Here is a 14,288-nt window from a genome sequence, read left to right as displayed (position 1 = left end):
TAATTTTTTGTATTTTTAGTAGAGACGGGGTTTCACCATGTTGACCAGGATGGTCTCGATCTCTTGACCTCGTGATCCACCCGCCTTGGCCTCCCAAAGTGTTGGGATTACACGTGTGAGCCACCACGCCCAGCCTTAAAGGGTTTTTAAACAAATTTTATTTTAGGCAGATTGTAGATCTTAGGACATATTATTCTTAAGATTTTCTCAATCATATGATAAACTTTTACTAGTAAAAAGGCAAGCTTTGGATTAATGGTTCAAAATTCGAAAATATTAGTCTCTTTTGTTAGCCATCAGAATTGTAGTTGTTTAGAAAGTTCATTTTATTTTAGGAGCAAAAGTGAGTAGTTATGTCCTATAAAAATAAGTACAATGATTACTTTAAAAATATTTAATGGTAACAAAATTGTGAGTCACCTGATTATATAAGGATATATTTATAGAATGTACGTATCAGTCTGCTCATCTGAATGAATTTTTTTTTAATTTTAAGTTTTAATTTGGTTAAGTTTTTATTCAGTAGATGTTTGTGGAGTGCCTACCATGTGTTGAACACTGTGTTGGGTACTGGAAACATCATTGTTAAGCCAGGCAGACATCCTGTACACACAAGTCTAGGGTAATTCTTACATTATTTTGGTGTATGGATATGTGTGTATTAGTTAAATGGAGATAGGTGGTAGGCTTTCTTGGAACTTAAATTCTGATAATCTCAGCAATTATTATTTTTTCTGAGAGATACTTATGAGCTGATGTGCAGACTGTACCTAAAGTAGTTACACAGCTTTTGGTTTTCAGTATTTTAATAAGGTTTTCAGGAATTAGATAAATAAGAGTTCAAGATCCAAGATGGCATAAATATAGCATGTGTGATTTGTGAGCTTTTCTATATTACCAGTAATTTTTAGAGTAATGAAAATCCAGTTACATTGTGTGTGTGTGTGCAATGAAATATCACAATTATGGAGTAGGTTACACGTTTGACTTTCTAAATTTACAGATAGTAGAGACTCCAGTATGGTCCAACATGGATTATATCTTAGCTTCATCCTAACATCCCAAATTACTAGGTCTTGATGTTTGCTCTGTATTTGCACATGACTTCCTCTTGTAATGAGAATCTTCTTCCTAGTCTACTGATCCTCACCCAGTTTAAGGTTGTATACTCCTTTGAACCTGAACTCTCTAATTTCTTTTTCATTAGGGGAAATTTATCTTCTTCAAGAGGTTGGCAGTTGGAATGTTATTTTCAGGTATTTGGGAATATAGCTTTTTATACTGTCCTTTAACATGATAGATTATCATTGTATTAAAACCCTTTGATCCAACCTAACATTTTATCTTTTTTTGTTGATTTATAAATTAGGTTGAATAACTGTCCATCTTTTAAATACTTTTTTTATTGATATATAATATTTGTTTATATTTATGGGGTACATGTCTTGTTTTGTTACATTCATAGAATAAGTAATGATCAAATCAGGGTATTTGGAGTATCCATCACCTTGAATATTTATCATTTCTGTGTGTTGGGAACATTTCAAGTTCTCTCATAGCTGTTTTGAAATATACAGTACAGTGTTAACTATAGTCACTCTGCTTTAAAACATTAGAACAATTTATTTTTTCTTCTAACAATATTAGAAGAATCTGCAAGGCAGAGTTATTCTCTCCCAGAGCTATATAAAAATGGATTGAACTTAACGTTTCACGTAGTCAGTGTTTCTTAGTTGCCAAATGTGTGATTGCCTAAAATCTCAAAGAGGTTGAGTTTAATAACGGCATATTATGTTGAGTTGTTCACATGGTTATTTTCTGAGATATAAACTGCCATTTCAGAATTTTACCAGTTTCACCTGTACTTCAGAAACAAGATAAAATATTAAAAAGATGGCAAGATATCAAGCTGTGGCCATGCTCTAGAAATGTAACATGGTAAAAATGAATGAATGTTGACATCAACCCAAGTGTACTGACATTGCCCCTAAAGAGACATCAGTGAGGATTGATTTAGAGTTCAGTTCATGCCTGCAATTAAGAGGATATATTAAAAGATTTGCGATATTATCTACAAAGAGTTTTAACCCATAGAAGAAATACAAAATAGTATAAAATATAATTTGTATAATAATTAAATATTTCTCCTAAAATGATAACTTTTATAATTATAAATAATTCTGTAGATTATCAGGAGAAACATGGTGTTTAAGGTGAAGAGATTTCATTCTTAACATCTTTGAAATGTTTATTAAATGTGACCTCACATCTCAGCTGTATATTCTTCAAATACCTAAATTGTATCATTTCATGTGTGGCATATATAGTTGCCACAAAGTTTTAAATCAGACTCTGTTTGCTTTTATATTAGTATAGTATCCTCAATTTTGTACTTTGTAGGGTGAATAAAATAATTCAAATTCATTAGTGTGTTTCTTATGGGAAAACACAATACATTCCTATAAGACTGTAGTTACCAGTTTTTAAACCTTAAACATTTTATTATAGGGATTAAATACTATGATATCTCTGAATTTTTATTGGTAATAGGTTAGGCTGAATCATAATTACTACTTGAGGATTCTCTAGCTCATGTCTGGCGTGAGTATAAAATAAGCTTTGAAGATAAATTTAACTTTTCTTTAATATTAAATAAATTAATCTTAATTTTGTTTTAATTAAATACCACCTAAATTTAGTAGCCCAAATTTTTCCTTTAGTCTCTTGCTTACAGTTGTAGATAATTGTTAATACAATTACCAGTTTGTGATTAAGTGCTCCCTACTGTATGCTTGCCTTGCTTTCACCTAGAATCTAGGGCCATTACTTTCTGTAACCATTTCAGTGAGCTGCCATAGTTTTCAGTCTGTACTGTCACCTGATCCAAGCATGCGCCAAAATATCCACTGTTTCTGGCTCCTGTATGCTGAATCTGCTTTGCAAACCCTTCGTTCTTTGAGCTTTTGCTTTAGCCAAAAACCAAATTTAGAAGTTTTCTGGAGTGTGGACATATGCCATTTGCTTCCTTAGCTCCCATGTTATGTAACTCTTTAGCTTTGTATTAAACTTGTAAATACTTTATTAAATACAGTAATGGCATCCCCATGTGCAATTGTGTGGCTCATGTGTTAAAATAAAGGCTGCTTGTGAATTTGTCAGAAGAATATGAATGCTCCACTTGCGCTGCATTCAGCTTTTTTGTTTGTTTGTTTTTTGAATCAGCCACTTATTCTTTCATAGTGTTTGGTTTAATTATTTGATTATTTTATGTGTTATACTAAGGTAAGTTTAATGTAAATGAACTTTGTATTCTCTGTGGTATCTCATAGGAATTGTTATAACATACCTTCCCATTTAGACATGCTGGCCTTTTAAAAATAAATATATGTAGAACTTAAGTAACTTCCTCCATTTTTCATTAATTTTTAAAACACTGTTTTTGGATTACTTTCTGTAAAATTCATTTTTAAAGCAGTAAAGCTACCATGTGTTACTTTACAGATGTAGGCAAACCTAATGTGAGAAAAATCTGTTCTTAAAAAATACATAGTACATAGTTGTTTGATTTAGAAAATAATATTTTAAACTTCTAGAATGGTTTAAAAAGTAAGTAGTAGGTTGTATTAGTGAGTTTAAGAAAAGTTAGACTTTTTATTTCATGCAGTCTTTTGGGAAAATAGGTATTTTCTAAACTGAGATACATTTCTATAGTTATTTGTGATAATGATTTTCTCAGAATCTTAAATAATTTAATAGATTAGGGCAACCACTTGAATAATAGTTCATCTTACGATACAAAAATTCTCTTTTAGGAAAGGCTCATGTTAAATGGATGTTTTGATTGGTCCATAGTGTGTATGTCTTAGAAGAAAAAGCGAGTATGGATTTCGAGGTGTATTTTTGCTGTTAATACATACATTTCATTTAGGAATATGAAGAAATTCTTTAACACAAATGGTATTTGTGTAAAATACGATCACGTAATTGTTCACACATTTCTTAATTTATAACATTGATTGCTAATACCATATTGTAGCCTTTCCTATTTCTCTTCTTCATTTTATCATGTACTTTGATCGTTTCCTCAGTTTCCTGAATTCTGCATTACTTTCTTTTCTTCTGAAAGAAAGTTTTAGGGTAGCACTGTCTTGGAACCAAAACTTTAATTCAAGAACTGGCTGGCATCATTTGTAGTTCTGGCTTTTATCTCCTTATTTCTTCCTTTTGCTGATCTTCCTCCCTGTGGAGGAAACAAAAATTTCATCATAGGAATGTGAGCTATAACACGCCTCTTAACCTTTCTTTACTTTGCTGTCTTCACTGTTTTACTAGTGAGTATAATTCTACTTATTCTACTAATTTTAAAAAACATATTTTGAAAATTGAATATATATTACAATTCAAAAATAGAAACTTTGGATTTCTTTGTTTTTAGATTTCTAATAGTGTCTCTTATGTGGAAAATTTACAATAAGAGCTTAGCATTCTAGTTAGAATTGATTTTTTTTTTTTTTTAATCTCAGGTTGTTCCCAAATGAGAATTGGTCACAAAAAGAAATAAATCATGATATGCTAATTATAGACGTTTCTGTTTTTAACATCATTGTACATAAAAAGTTACTATAATTTGCAGCTGCTGTCACCAGTAGTTTGCAGCTAAATGCAAGTGATTAGGAAAATATGTATGACAGATGTTCCATTTACAGTGCTCCATTACAAGCAATATTGGACTTCTCTTTGGTAATAAAATACAATTCTGTGATTCTAAATTATTTTAAAAAATTACAGACCAATACATGGAATGTTCTATCTGAAATTGTCCCTTATATACACGGACAAATTATTTATGTTAAGTTTTTAAGTGTATTTGCTTTTTTTTTTTTTTTTTTGAATTAGTTTAGTTTTTTTTTTTTTTTTTTTTTTCCTAAAGACCTACATCTCTGTAGAAGGATGGCTTGCAGATAGATTTCTCTTTTTAACATTGACAAATCTTTGCCTTGGAAATAATCCAGAATATAGCGAGTTATAAAAAGAAATAGGTACCAAGAAATGAAATCAGAATTAAAATTAAATTTATGGATATAACACATAAATTGTTCACTCAGTGAGGTGAGACATAGAATATTCTCTTAGTCTAATTCTTAAATTCTAATCATAGTTAAGATTAGAATTTGGAAACTCTGGGTCTACATTTAAAATTATATCTAATCATACATTCCTATAGGTATCTCTTAAAGTAATAAAGCAAATGCAGATAGCTAGTTTGTTTTCCAGTCATTGAGTTTAAAATGTTAAATCTTAATGCCTTTTGAGAAGTAGCATTTTAAAGATGTGAAGTTAAAAAAATCCATTATAGGACAATACATCTTTACTTCCCATAATATGTTTATTTTAAACATTTCATGTTCATATAGGTAATGTGCTATTGAGTAATAAACTGATTTAAAATTTATTTTTCAGATGAACCAGAAACTCGAGATGCATGGTGGGCAGAAATCAGACAAGAAATAAAATCACATGCTAAAGCATTAGGCTGTCATGCTGTAGTGGGCTACAGTGAATCAACTAGCATCTGGTAAATGATAATAACAACTTGATTTTCTAGACACTGTAATTTAGATTGTCATCTGAAAGGGGAAAAGCTTTATGCAAATAAAAGAGAATAGCAAAGTGATCAGGAACATGGGCTTTAGAGTACATTAGATCAAGGTTCATATGCTGTCTTTGCCACTTAATGACTGAGTAACTTTGAGAAAGTTATTTAACTTTTCTGAGCCTCAATTTGTACATTAAAATGGAGATAATACCACAGATCAGTTAATCATTTAAATCAGTGATTAAATGAGAATATAATACTGGCACATAGCAAATATTAACTCTAAGCTTACTTTACTACAGTATGGATAACTGTATTAACTTTTTCCACTGGAACCTTTGGAATCCTTGATCTACTGTAAATAAATTGCCATGTGTCTTTAAAGTTTGTCCATAAACTCATTCTGCCTCCTTTCACCTACTGTAATGTAACTTTCTCCTGCTAACAAATCATTCTTCCTCACACTGACAAATTAGGAAGGGGCTTTCATACTCTTGGGTCTGTATAACTTTTTCTCCTTCCATTCATTTGAACAGTCCCTTCTCCTTTGAAGTGTGTGCCACTCTACTGTTTGATTAGCTACGTCCAAAGCATTCTTCCTGCCTTTCTTAGTTACTTCTCTGCCATCTCCTCCAGTTACATATGATTATGTTCATTCTAGCAGCTGGCATTATAGTTTCTTATTCTCAAGTCCTCTGATCCCATTTAACTTTCAACCATATTTTGGACCTGAGTATCTCTTGAAACTGTTCTGCTTTAAAATTTTGAAACTGTAAAATTTTACTCTCAAATCACAACTTAACGTTTTTCTGTCAATATCATTTGCTCTTTCGTATCTAGTTTATTTTGAACCTTATCTTAACCAGTTGTTTTCTCAGCTCCTTACTTAGGTTCTGGCTTTTGTTCTTTTGCCATCTTTGAACCCTATTTTCAGCCCCTTCAAAAGTTTACAGTTGATATTATCTAGAAACTGTTTAACCTTCTCTGCCTTACTTGTCTACTCTCTATTCTTAGATATTCTTACTTTCAGATCCTCTGCGCTTGTGGTGATCCTTATTGTTAGGGAAAAATCATTAAACTGTAGTAAATATGGGCATCACAGAGCCATATTATTTAATCTTTTGTGGGCTTTTCTTTTCCTTTGCAGATCATGTGTTATACTCCTGGACTGTTTATTTCCATAGTAGCTGTTCTGCTCTTGTTAACTGCTAACCTACTCCCTGGTTGTCTTCCCTCATTCATGGATTTAATGTCATAAACTTTCAGGGCTTAGAGGTGTGTGTGTGTGTGTGTGTGTGTGCGCGCGCGTGCGTGCGTGTGGTGTGTGTGTGTGTGTGTGTGGTGTGTGTGTGTGTGTGGTGTGTGTGTGTGTGGTGTGTGTGTGTGTGTGTGTTTCACCATGTTGGCCAGGCTGGTCTCGAACTCCTTACCACTCCTGAGGTGATCCGCCTGTCTCAGCCTCCCAAAGTGCTGGGATTATATAGGCGTGAGCCACTGTGCCCAGCCAGAGATAGGGTTTTAAAAGACATAGTTCTCGGTATATTTACATTCACTGGAGAATTATGATGTAAAATAATTTTTAAGATTGAGATATAGGATGCTTTGGTATCCTAGAAGGCTGAAAGCTTGAAGTAGAATAGGAAGAAAGTGTCAGTGAAGTAACTGATGCTTAAATTGGATTTTGGGGAGTGAATATGAATTATATAAATAAAAAGAGGCATGAGGAGAGGTTTCAAAGCTTAATAGATGCATTAAATGCTTGAGAAAGTAGCAAAAAAAAGAAGGCCACAGGATGTAGACTCAGGATGGCTGAAGATAGGTCACAGATGGAGGAGTCTCCAAATGAATTGAGTTAACTTACTTAGAAGTTTGAGTTCATCTGACAGAAGCTCTTCTTCCTTTCTAGACCTCAAAGAAATCTTTGTATTTAAAATTTTAATAATCTTTTCTGTTCCAACCCATGTTACTTTCTGTTACTGGATTAAACTCTCTGAATGAAAACACACTTCTGCTCTTGTAGCTTCCTGATTCGAAGGCCTCAGTGACATCCCTAGTTCCTACCTATGCTTTAAGACTTGTCTCCCTTTATTTATTTACAGTTCAAGTGACTGTTCCTTCCCTGTTCTCTTAGGCTTTTGTTTTATTTTTACCTTGTTTTCAGCATTTCATCTCTAGGTTGCTACTTTTCTCATTTGTTTGGGTGATCTCATTCAATAATTATGTTGATTGTTTAATTTTTTAGCTTTCAAATTGGGTGACATATAATAAAGAATTTAAAAATTATTTTGAATATCAGTTTTCTATTATATGTTAATCTGGTTTAAACTTCATGTATATTTTGTATATTGCAGAAAACTTTATAATTATTTAAATTTAGATAAAGCTATATAAATCACCTATAGAGATATTTACATGGTTATGCTTTTAGAATAATTTTAATAAAACAATATACATTTAAAGATAATTTTAATATAATAGATTAATGCTAGATTCAGCAATATAATTTATTACTGGTTATATTTTGAAACATTATTTCAGTCTTGCTATATTTTAAATGAAGTTATCTTTAATATTAATACTTTATCTTTTTTTCAATTTTTAATTTATGAGGAGTTCTTGCCCTCTCCATTCAAATAAAGTTACTTCTATTTTTTAGGCTAGGGTTAGGATGTTAATCTTATAAATATTATTTATTATTTAATAGAGTCTAACTTGAACTTAAATTGTCACTGTTATAATAATCATTTTGATATTTAGCATTTTCCAAAGTTACACTGTTTGAAAATGTTAACTTGCTTGTGTTTTTTCCTTTATAGTGAAGAGGTCTGCATTTTATCTGCATCTGGCACAGCAGCTGTATTGAATCCTAGATTTCTGCAGGATGGCACCGTGGAAGGCTGTTTGGAACAGAGGTTGTCGTGGCAACGTGGCTTATTTTTCATAAGGGCAGAGAAGGGAGAGATTGACTTTTTTTCTCAGTTGGGATAATTCTTCTCTGTAGTGTGGCTTACAGTAGTACAATGTAAAAATCAGGAGCAAGCACTTGACTCATTTTTAACTAACCCATAGTGACAGAGGAGTATTGGATTCTTCACTATATGGCACACATTATTATTTATTGTTCCTAGTATCTTGATAAGTGACATGTATGATTACCAATTGAAGAATTTCAAGTGTACTTTTTTTTTTGTTTGTCATGATATAGAAATAATATCTCTTGATTTTTTTTTCTTCCTTTCTCTCTGCCTCACCTCCAAAAACAGAAAGAGGTTATGAAACAATTTTCATAAAAACAATTCTTAATTTACAAATTAATAAAAGTACTATATCTTGTCAAGATTATATATAGATATAATATATATGGTCCTTCCGTGTCTATAAGGAATTGGTTCCAGGACCTCTTGCAGATACCAAAATCTGCAGATGCTCAAGTCCCTTATATAAAATGGTGTATTTGCATGTAACCTATGCACATTCTCTCCTATACTTTAAATAATCTCTAGATTATTTATAATATCTGATATAATTCCTGTTCATCAGTTCATTTTCATGGATTCAGTGTAATGCTTAGCATGTGACAAATTCAAGCTTTGCTTTTTGGAACTTTGTGGGCTTTTTTGTTGTTTTTCTGAGTATTTCCAACCTATGGTTGGTTGAATTCACAGATGCCAACCCCATGGATATAGAAGGCAGACTATATGTTAGTTTGGTACCAGAGTCTACCTGGATAATACAGATTTTAATTACTCGTTATTCCACAGTGTGCATATTTACTTTTCTCCCCAGTATTAATATATTAAGTATGCATTAAGAAAGGAAGCAAGGCCAAGTGCAGTGGCTTACACCTGTAATTCCAGCACTTTGGGAGGCTGAGGCAGGTGGATCACTTGAGGTCTGGAGTTTAAGACCAGCCTGGCCAACATGATGAAACCCCATCTTCACTAAAAATACGAAAATTAGCCTGGCCTGATGGCGGGTGCCTGTAATCCCAGCTACTCAGGAGGCTGAGGCAGGAAAATTGCTTGAGCCTGGGAGGCGGAGTTTGCAGTGTGCCAAGATGACACCACTGCTCTCTAACCTGGGCAACAGAGTGAGACTATCTTAGAAAAAAAAGGAAGCAAAAAACTGTGTCTTGTCAAATTTAATATAAATTTGCAAGCATTTATAGCTAAGATATTCTAGTTCTGGTATTCACAAGAGGAACTTGATCACTTTCTTTTGTCAGTATTATAATGGAAATTGACTATTATAAATTCCATAGCCTTAAAGATCATTGTAAATAGTAAAGTGAAGGTGGGGCATTTTGAAGCACACTAAATAATTAGAATGTTCTATTGAGGAAACTCTCTTTGGCAGTGAGTTGTACCAGTGATGCAATATAGTTCTTACATGTCTGTAGATTTCATTGTTGAGTTGATAGGAAGCCTAATTTAACAAATGACCTTTCCCATGTAGCTTGTTTTTTTTCTGTATTGTGGCTTAGATGGATACAGTACATTCTCTTTCTTATATGGTAGATATAAATAGCTGTCATGCCTAGTTGGAAAAAAAAGAAAGGAAAATATCTTTTCTTTCTGCTATAAAATTACTATTGCTTATTAGAAAAAATTTGGAGAATGTAGGAGAGTAGAAGGAAGAAAAGATTTCTTATCTCACTATTCAGGGATAATCCCTGTGTATATTTCATATTCAAAACGCTTTCATAACTTTTAATACTTTTATTTTTATGTCTTATGTATACCCCTAATGTTGAAATTTGTGTGAGCTGTTTAGTTAAAAATTGCTTCAGTTTTCATCCTTTTGTACCCCCTTATAACACATTGGTTTTGGATCCAAACAAACTGAAATTCAAACATGAGACCTGCTAGTTAGTGCTTAGTGTGACTTAGCAAGTTATCTCAGGTTGGTTTCAGGCTAAGTGGAACTATTTGCCGCTGTATAGGGAACATTATACTGGGGAGGTAAGTGTGTTTAGCTGTAGTTTTCTTATTTAATCTCCAAAGAAACCCACAAACTTCTGTAGGTACATTGTCAGTTTTATAAAGGAGGTTCTGAGAGGTTAAATATATTACTTGTTCAGGTTCACACAGTTCCGTTCAGATGTCTGGCTTCTCTGTTAGTTCTAATATACCAGAATGCCATCTTCACAGTAAAATAATGGTATCTGGGAGTAATTTAATGTGATTTAAAGTGTAATGAAGATTCGGTTAAAAATCCTGTAATCCCACCTACTTGGGAGGCTGAAGCAGAAGGACCACTGGAGCCCAGGAGTTGAAGGCTGCAGTGAGCTATCATTGCACCACTGTACTCTAGACTGGGTGACAAAGTGAGACCGTATATCCAAAAAAAAAAAGTTTATTGTCTTCCTGGTATATATAAGTTTTCCTTTCCCTTTAAAATTTTTCTGTTTGCCAGGTTTCAACTTCTAATGGGTTCCTTTAAGTTAGGGAGTATTGAAACTCACATCTTTCCAGAGCTCTGGAAGATATAGTTGTATGAAAGTATGGAGATTTTCACGGAGCTTCTCTCTTGTTTCCATCCTTATCGTCCTCAGTGAAAAAATGCTTTATCATTTTAGAATGAATTCACAAACAGCATAATACAACAAGCATTTTACAATGGTTGGGGAGGTTATGATTGTTTCATTTGTGGTTTATATATGATATGTATGCCATTTATGAAATAGATGTTTTGGTTTTTCAAAAATGTTAAAACTATCATAGGAAATTAGAAATCTTAGAGTATGCCCATTTTTGACTTACCGTTTTTCTTTTTTAATACTTTTTTACATTAAATTAAAAAATTAATACGTTTGATTAAATTTTTTTTTTATTTTTAATTTTTTCGGGTACCTAGTAGTTGTATATGAAAGATTTGGTATAAGCGTGCAATGGATAATAATCACATCAAGCAGAATGTGGTATCCATCCCCTCAAGCATTTATTCTTTGTGTTACAAACAATCCAATTATACTCTTAGTAATTTTAAAATGTACAATTAAGCTATTTACTATAGTCACCCTATGGTGCTATCAAATGCTAGGTCTTATTCATTCTTTCTACTTTTTTTGTACCCATTAGCCATCCCCACTAATTCTTCAGCCCTCCACTACCCTTTCCAGCCTCTGGTAACCAAAATATTTTTTTCTTTTGGATTTTTTTTTTTTGTGGTTATATTTGTCAACCAGTGGGAAAATGTCATCATTATCATCTAACCATTTTTTTAAAAATGTTGTATCCCAGAGAAAAAATCCTGGGGTAGTGGTGTTTGTCAGGTGGTAAGTCATCAAGCAAATAGATTGGTGCAAAATGACTTTGCAATTGATAAGTCTTTCCTCTCACAGGAAAAATGTATGGTTCTGATTTCATGGTCATTTTTAATTCGTATCAGTCATAGTGGTGCTCTTGTAGCCTACAGTGGTAGAAGTTGGATAGTTTGTATACAAGTGCTGTGTATGTAATATCAGTTACAGAATTATTTTTGAAAAAATTTATACCTTTTTAAAGAATGTCTTATTTTTTTTCTTAATTTATATAGGCTTGAAGAAAATTTGCCTACACGTTGTGGATTTTGCCATATACCATATGATGAACTCAATATGCCATTTCCAGCTCATCTCACATATTGCTATAACTGCAGGAAACAAAAAGTTCCTGATGTTCTGTTTACAACTATAGACCTCCCAACAGATGCAACAGTAATTGGAAAAGGTTGTCTTATTCAAGCAAGGTATGTTTGTGAAAACATTATTTGGTGTTCCTGCAAAAGTTTGAGATATGGAGCCATAAACCTATTTTCAGGTACCAGCTCTGCTGTTTCCTACCTGTTTGATCCTGAACAAACTGGGCAATTCTATTGGAGCTTTGTGTTTTATTGCATGTAAAAACAAACAAACAAAAAAAAAAAAACCCTCTCTGTAAAACTCAAATAGGTTTGTATGCAAAAGCAGTTTTTAACATTTATACAAATATATAGTATTATTATGGAAATTATTAACCTACTACAGGCTAGGTAGGTGACTAAGAGTAGACTGCTTCAATGACATTAAATATGTAACACGTTTTAGAAATCAAATCTTTCTTTCTTTTAAAGAATAGTGCCATGAAGTGTTTCTTTTGCTATTTTAATTAGCTAGTAAGAGTTTCTTTTAAAATGCACCGTAGTAGGAAATTCTAACTGGGGCTGTCATGACAACAGCTGCCAGGTTACCAAATCCATCAGGTACTTCTGTCCTCATCGTCTGACATTTCAGCAATAGTGACACCATTGGTTATTTTCGCCTTGAAATTCCTTTGACTTCATGATGCCATGCCTTCTGTTTTCCTACCTTTATGTATAATCTGCAGTCTCTTTCTTGACTTCTCATTTCTTGATCCTTGAGAGCCATGAGTTTGGACCCTCTTCTTAAAGCTCTCTCCCTAGTTGAACTCATGAACTCATATAGATCTATATGCTGTCTGTGTCTGTGATTCCCAGATTTATAACGGTAGTCCAGAATTTTCTTCTGAGCTTCAGATTCATATACCTATTTACTTCATACCCCCACTGATATGTCATAGGCATCTCATACTTGTTCCACATTGGACTCCTGATTGTCTACATTTATTAGCCTCTTCTGTTTTCATAAATGGTACCTTTATCCAGTTCTTCATGCCAAAGTTGATATTATTTGACACTATCCTCTTTCTCAACCTCCCACATCAAATTTATTACAAAGTCTGTTGATTTTTCTTCTAATATGTATTTCTAATCCATTTATTTTTTTCCCTCTTGCATCTTAGACCTTCCATTTGGGATTGTTTTCCTTTTGCCTTAAGGGTATGCTTTAGTATTGTTTTGTTTTGTTTGATGGGCCTGCTGGTGGGGAACTCTTTTGTCTGTCTGAAAAATGTGTTTATTTTACTTTTATCTTTAAAAAATATTTTGGACTGGGAGCTGTTTCTTTACAGCACATTAAAGATACTCTTTTAACACTGTCTTCTGGTTTTCATTTCTACTGTTGAGAAATAATCTATTAGTCTAATTACTGTCTCTTTGAATGTAGTCTATCAGGTACAGAGTAGATGCTCAAGTGACTTTTGTATTTTTTTAATGAGTAACATTTTTCTTCTGCTTCGCATTTATTTTGAACACATGCAGTTATAATACCTAAGATTTTAATTGATATTGTCTAGTGATGTTGGTCATTATTTCATTTTTGGAGATTTGGAGATTTTTTTTGTTTATTGAAATATGATTTTTTAAAATATTTAATGTTTGTGGGTAAACAGTAGGTGTATGTATTTATGGGGTACATGAGATATTTTGATACAGGCATGCAATGCATAATAATCACATCATGGAAGATGGGGTATCCATTCCCTCAAGCATTTATCCTTTGTGTTAGAAAAAAATCCAGTTATACTTTTTTACTTATTTTAACTGGTACAATTAAAGTATTATTGACTGTGGACACCCTGTTGTACTATCAAATACTAGGTCTTATTCATTCTTTCTATTTTTTTATACCCATTATGAAATATGATTTTTAGTGCAAGTTTATACAATGACAAAAAGCAGAAAATATTATTGCTATAACTCAATAAGTTCGTTAGAAGCAAGTAAATGTTTTATTCAGCACGCCTTTAGAAAGTTTTCAAAATTGGAGATTTTTTTTTTTTTTTTTGAGACAGAGTTTCGCTCTTGTTACCCA

At 32.6% G+C, this 14,288-nt stretch overlaps 1 protein-coding gene across 25 annotated transcripts in view; it reads left to right on the top strand.

Moving 5' to 3' along the window:
* Positions 1 to 14,288, top strand: part of C2CD5 (C2 calcium dependent domain containing 5) — a 94,421-nt gene that overhangs the window by 49,040 nt on the left and 31,093 nt on the right. For all 25 annotated transcript variants that reach the window (XM_017522982.1, XM_017522980.1, XM_017522973.1 and 22 more), the window contains 3 exons: positions 5,461 to 5,575; positions 8,413 to 8,508; positions 12,134 to 12,325. In XM_017522982.1, coding sequence (XP_017378471.1) covers positions 5,461 to 5,575; positions 8,413 to 8,508; positions 12,134 to 12,325 — 403 coding nt within the window. The remainder of the gene's footprint in view (positions 1 to 5,460; positions 5,576 to 8,412; positions 8,509 to 12,133; positions 12,326 to 14,288) is intronic.

This window comes from Cebus imitator, unplaced genomic scaffold (genome assembly GCF_001604975.1).
Source record: "Cebus imitator isolate Cc_AM_T3 unplaced genomic scaffold, Cebus_imitator-1.0 Scaffold25, whole genome shotgun sequence".
Lineage (NCBI taxonomy): Eukaryota > Metazoa > Chordata > Mammalia > Primates > Cebidae > Cebus > Cebus imitator.
Note: the sequence above shows the minus strand (reverse complement) of the source record. Positions and strands in the feature narration are given on the sequence as shown.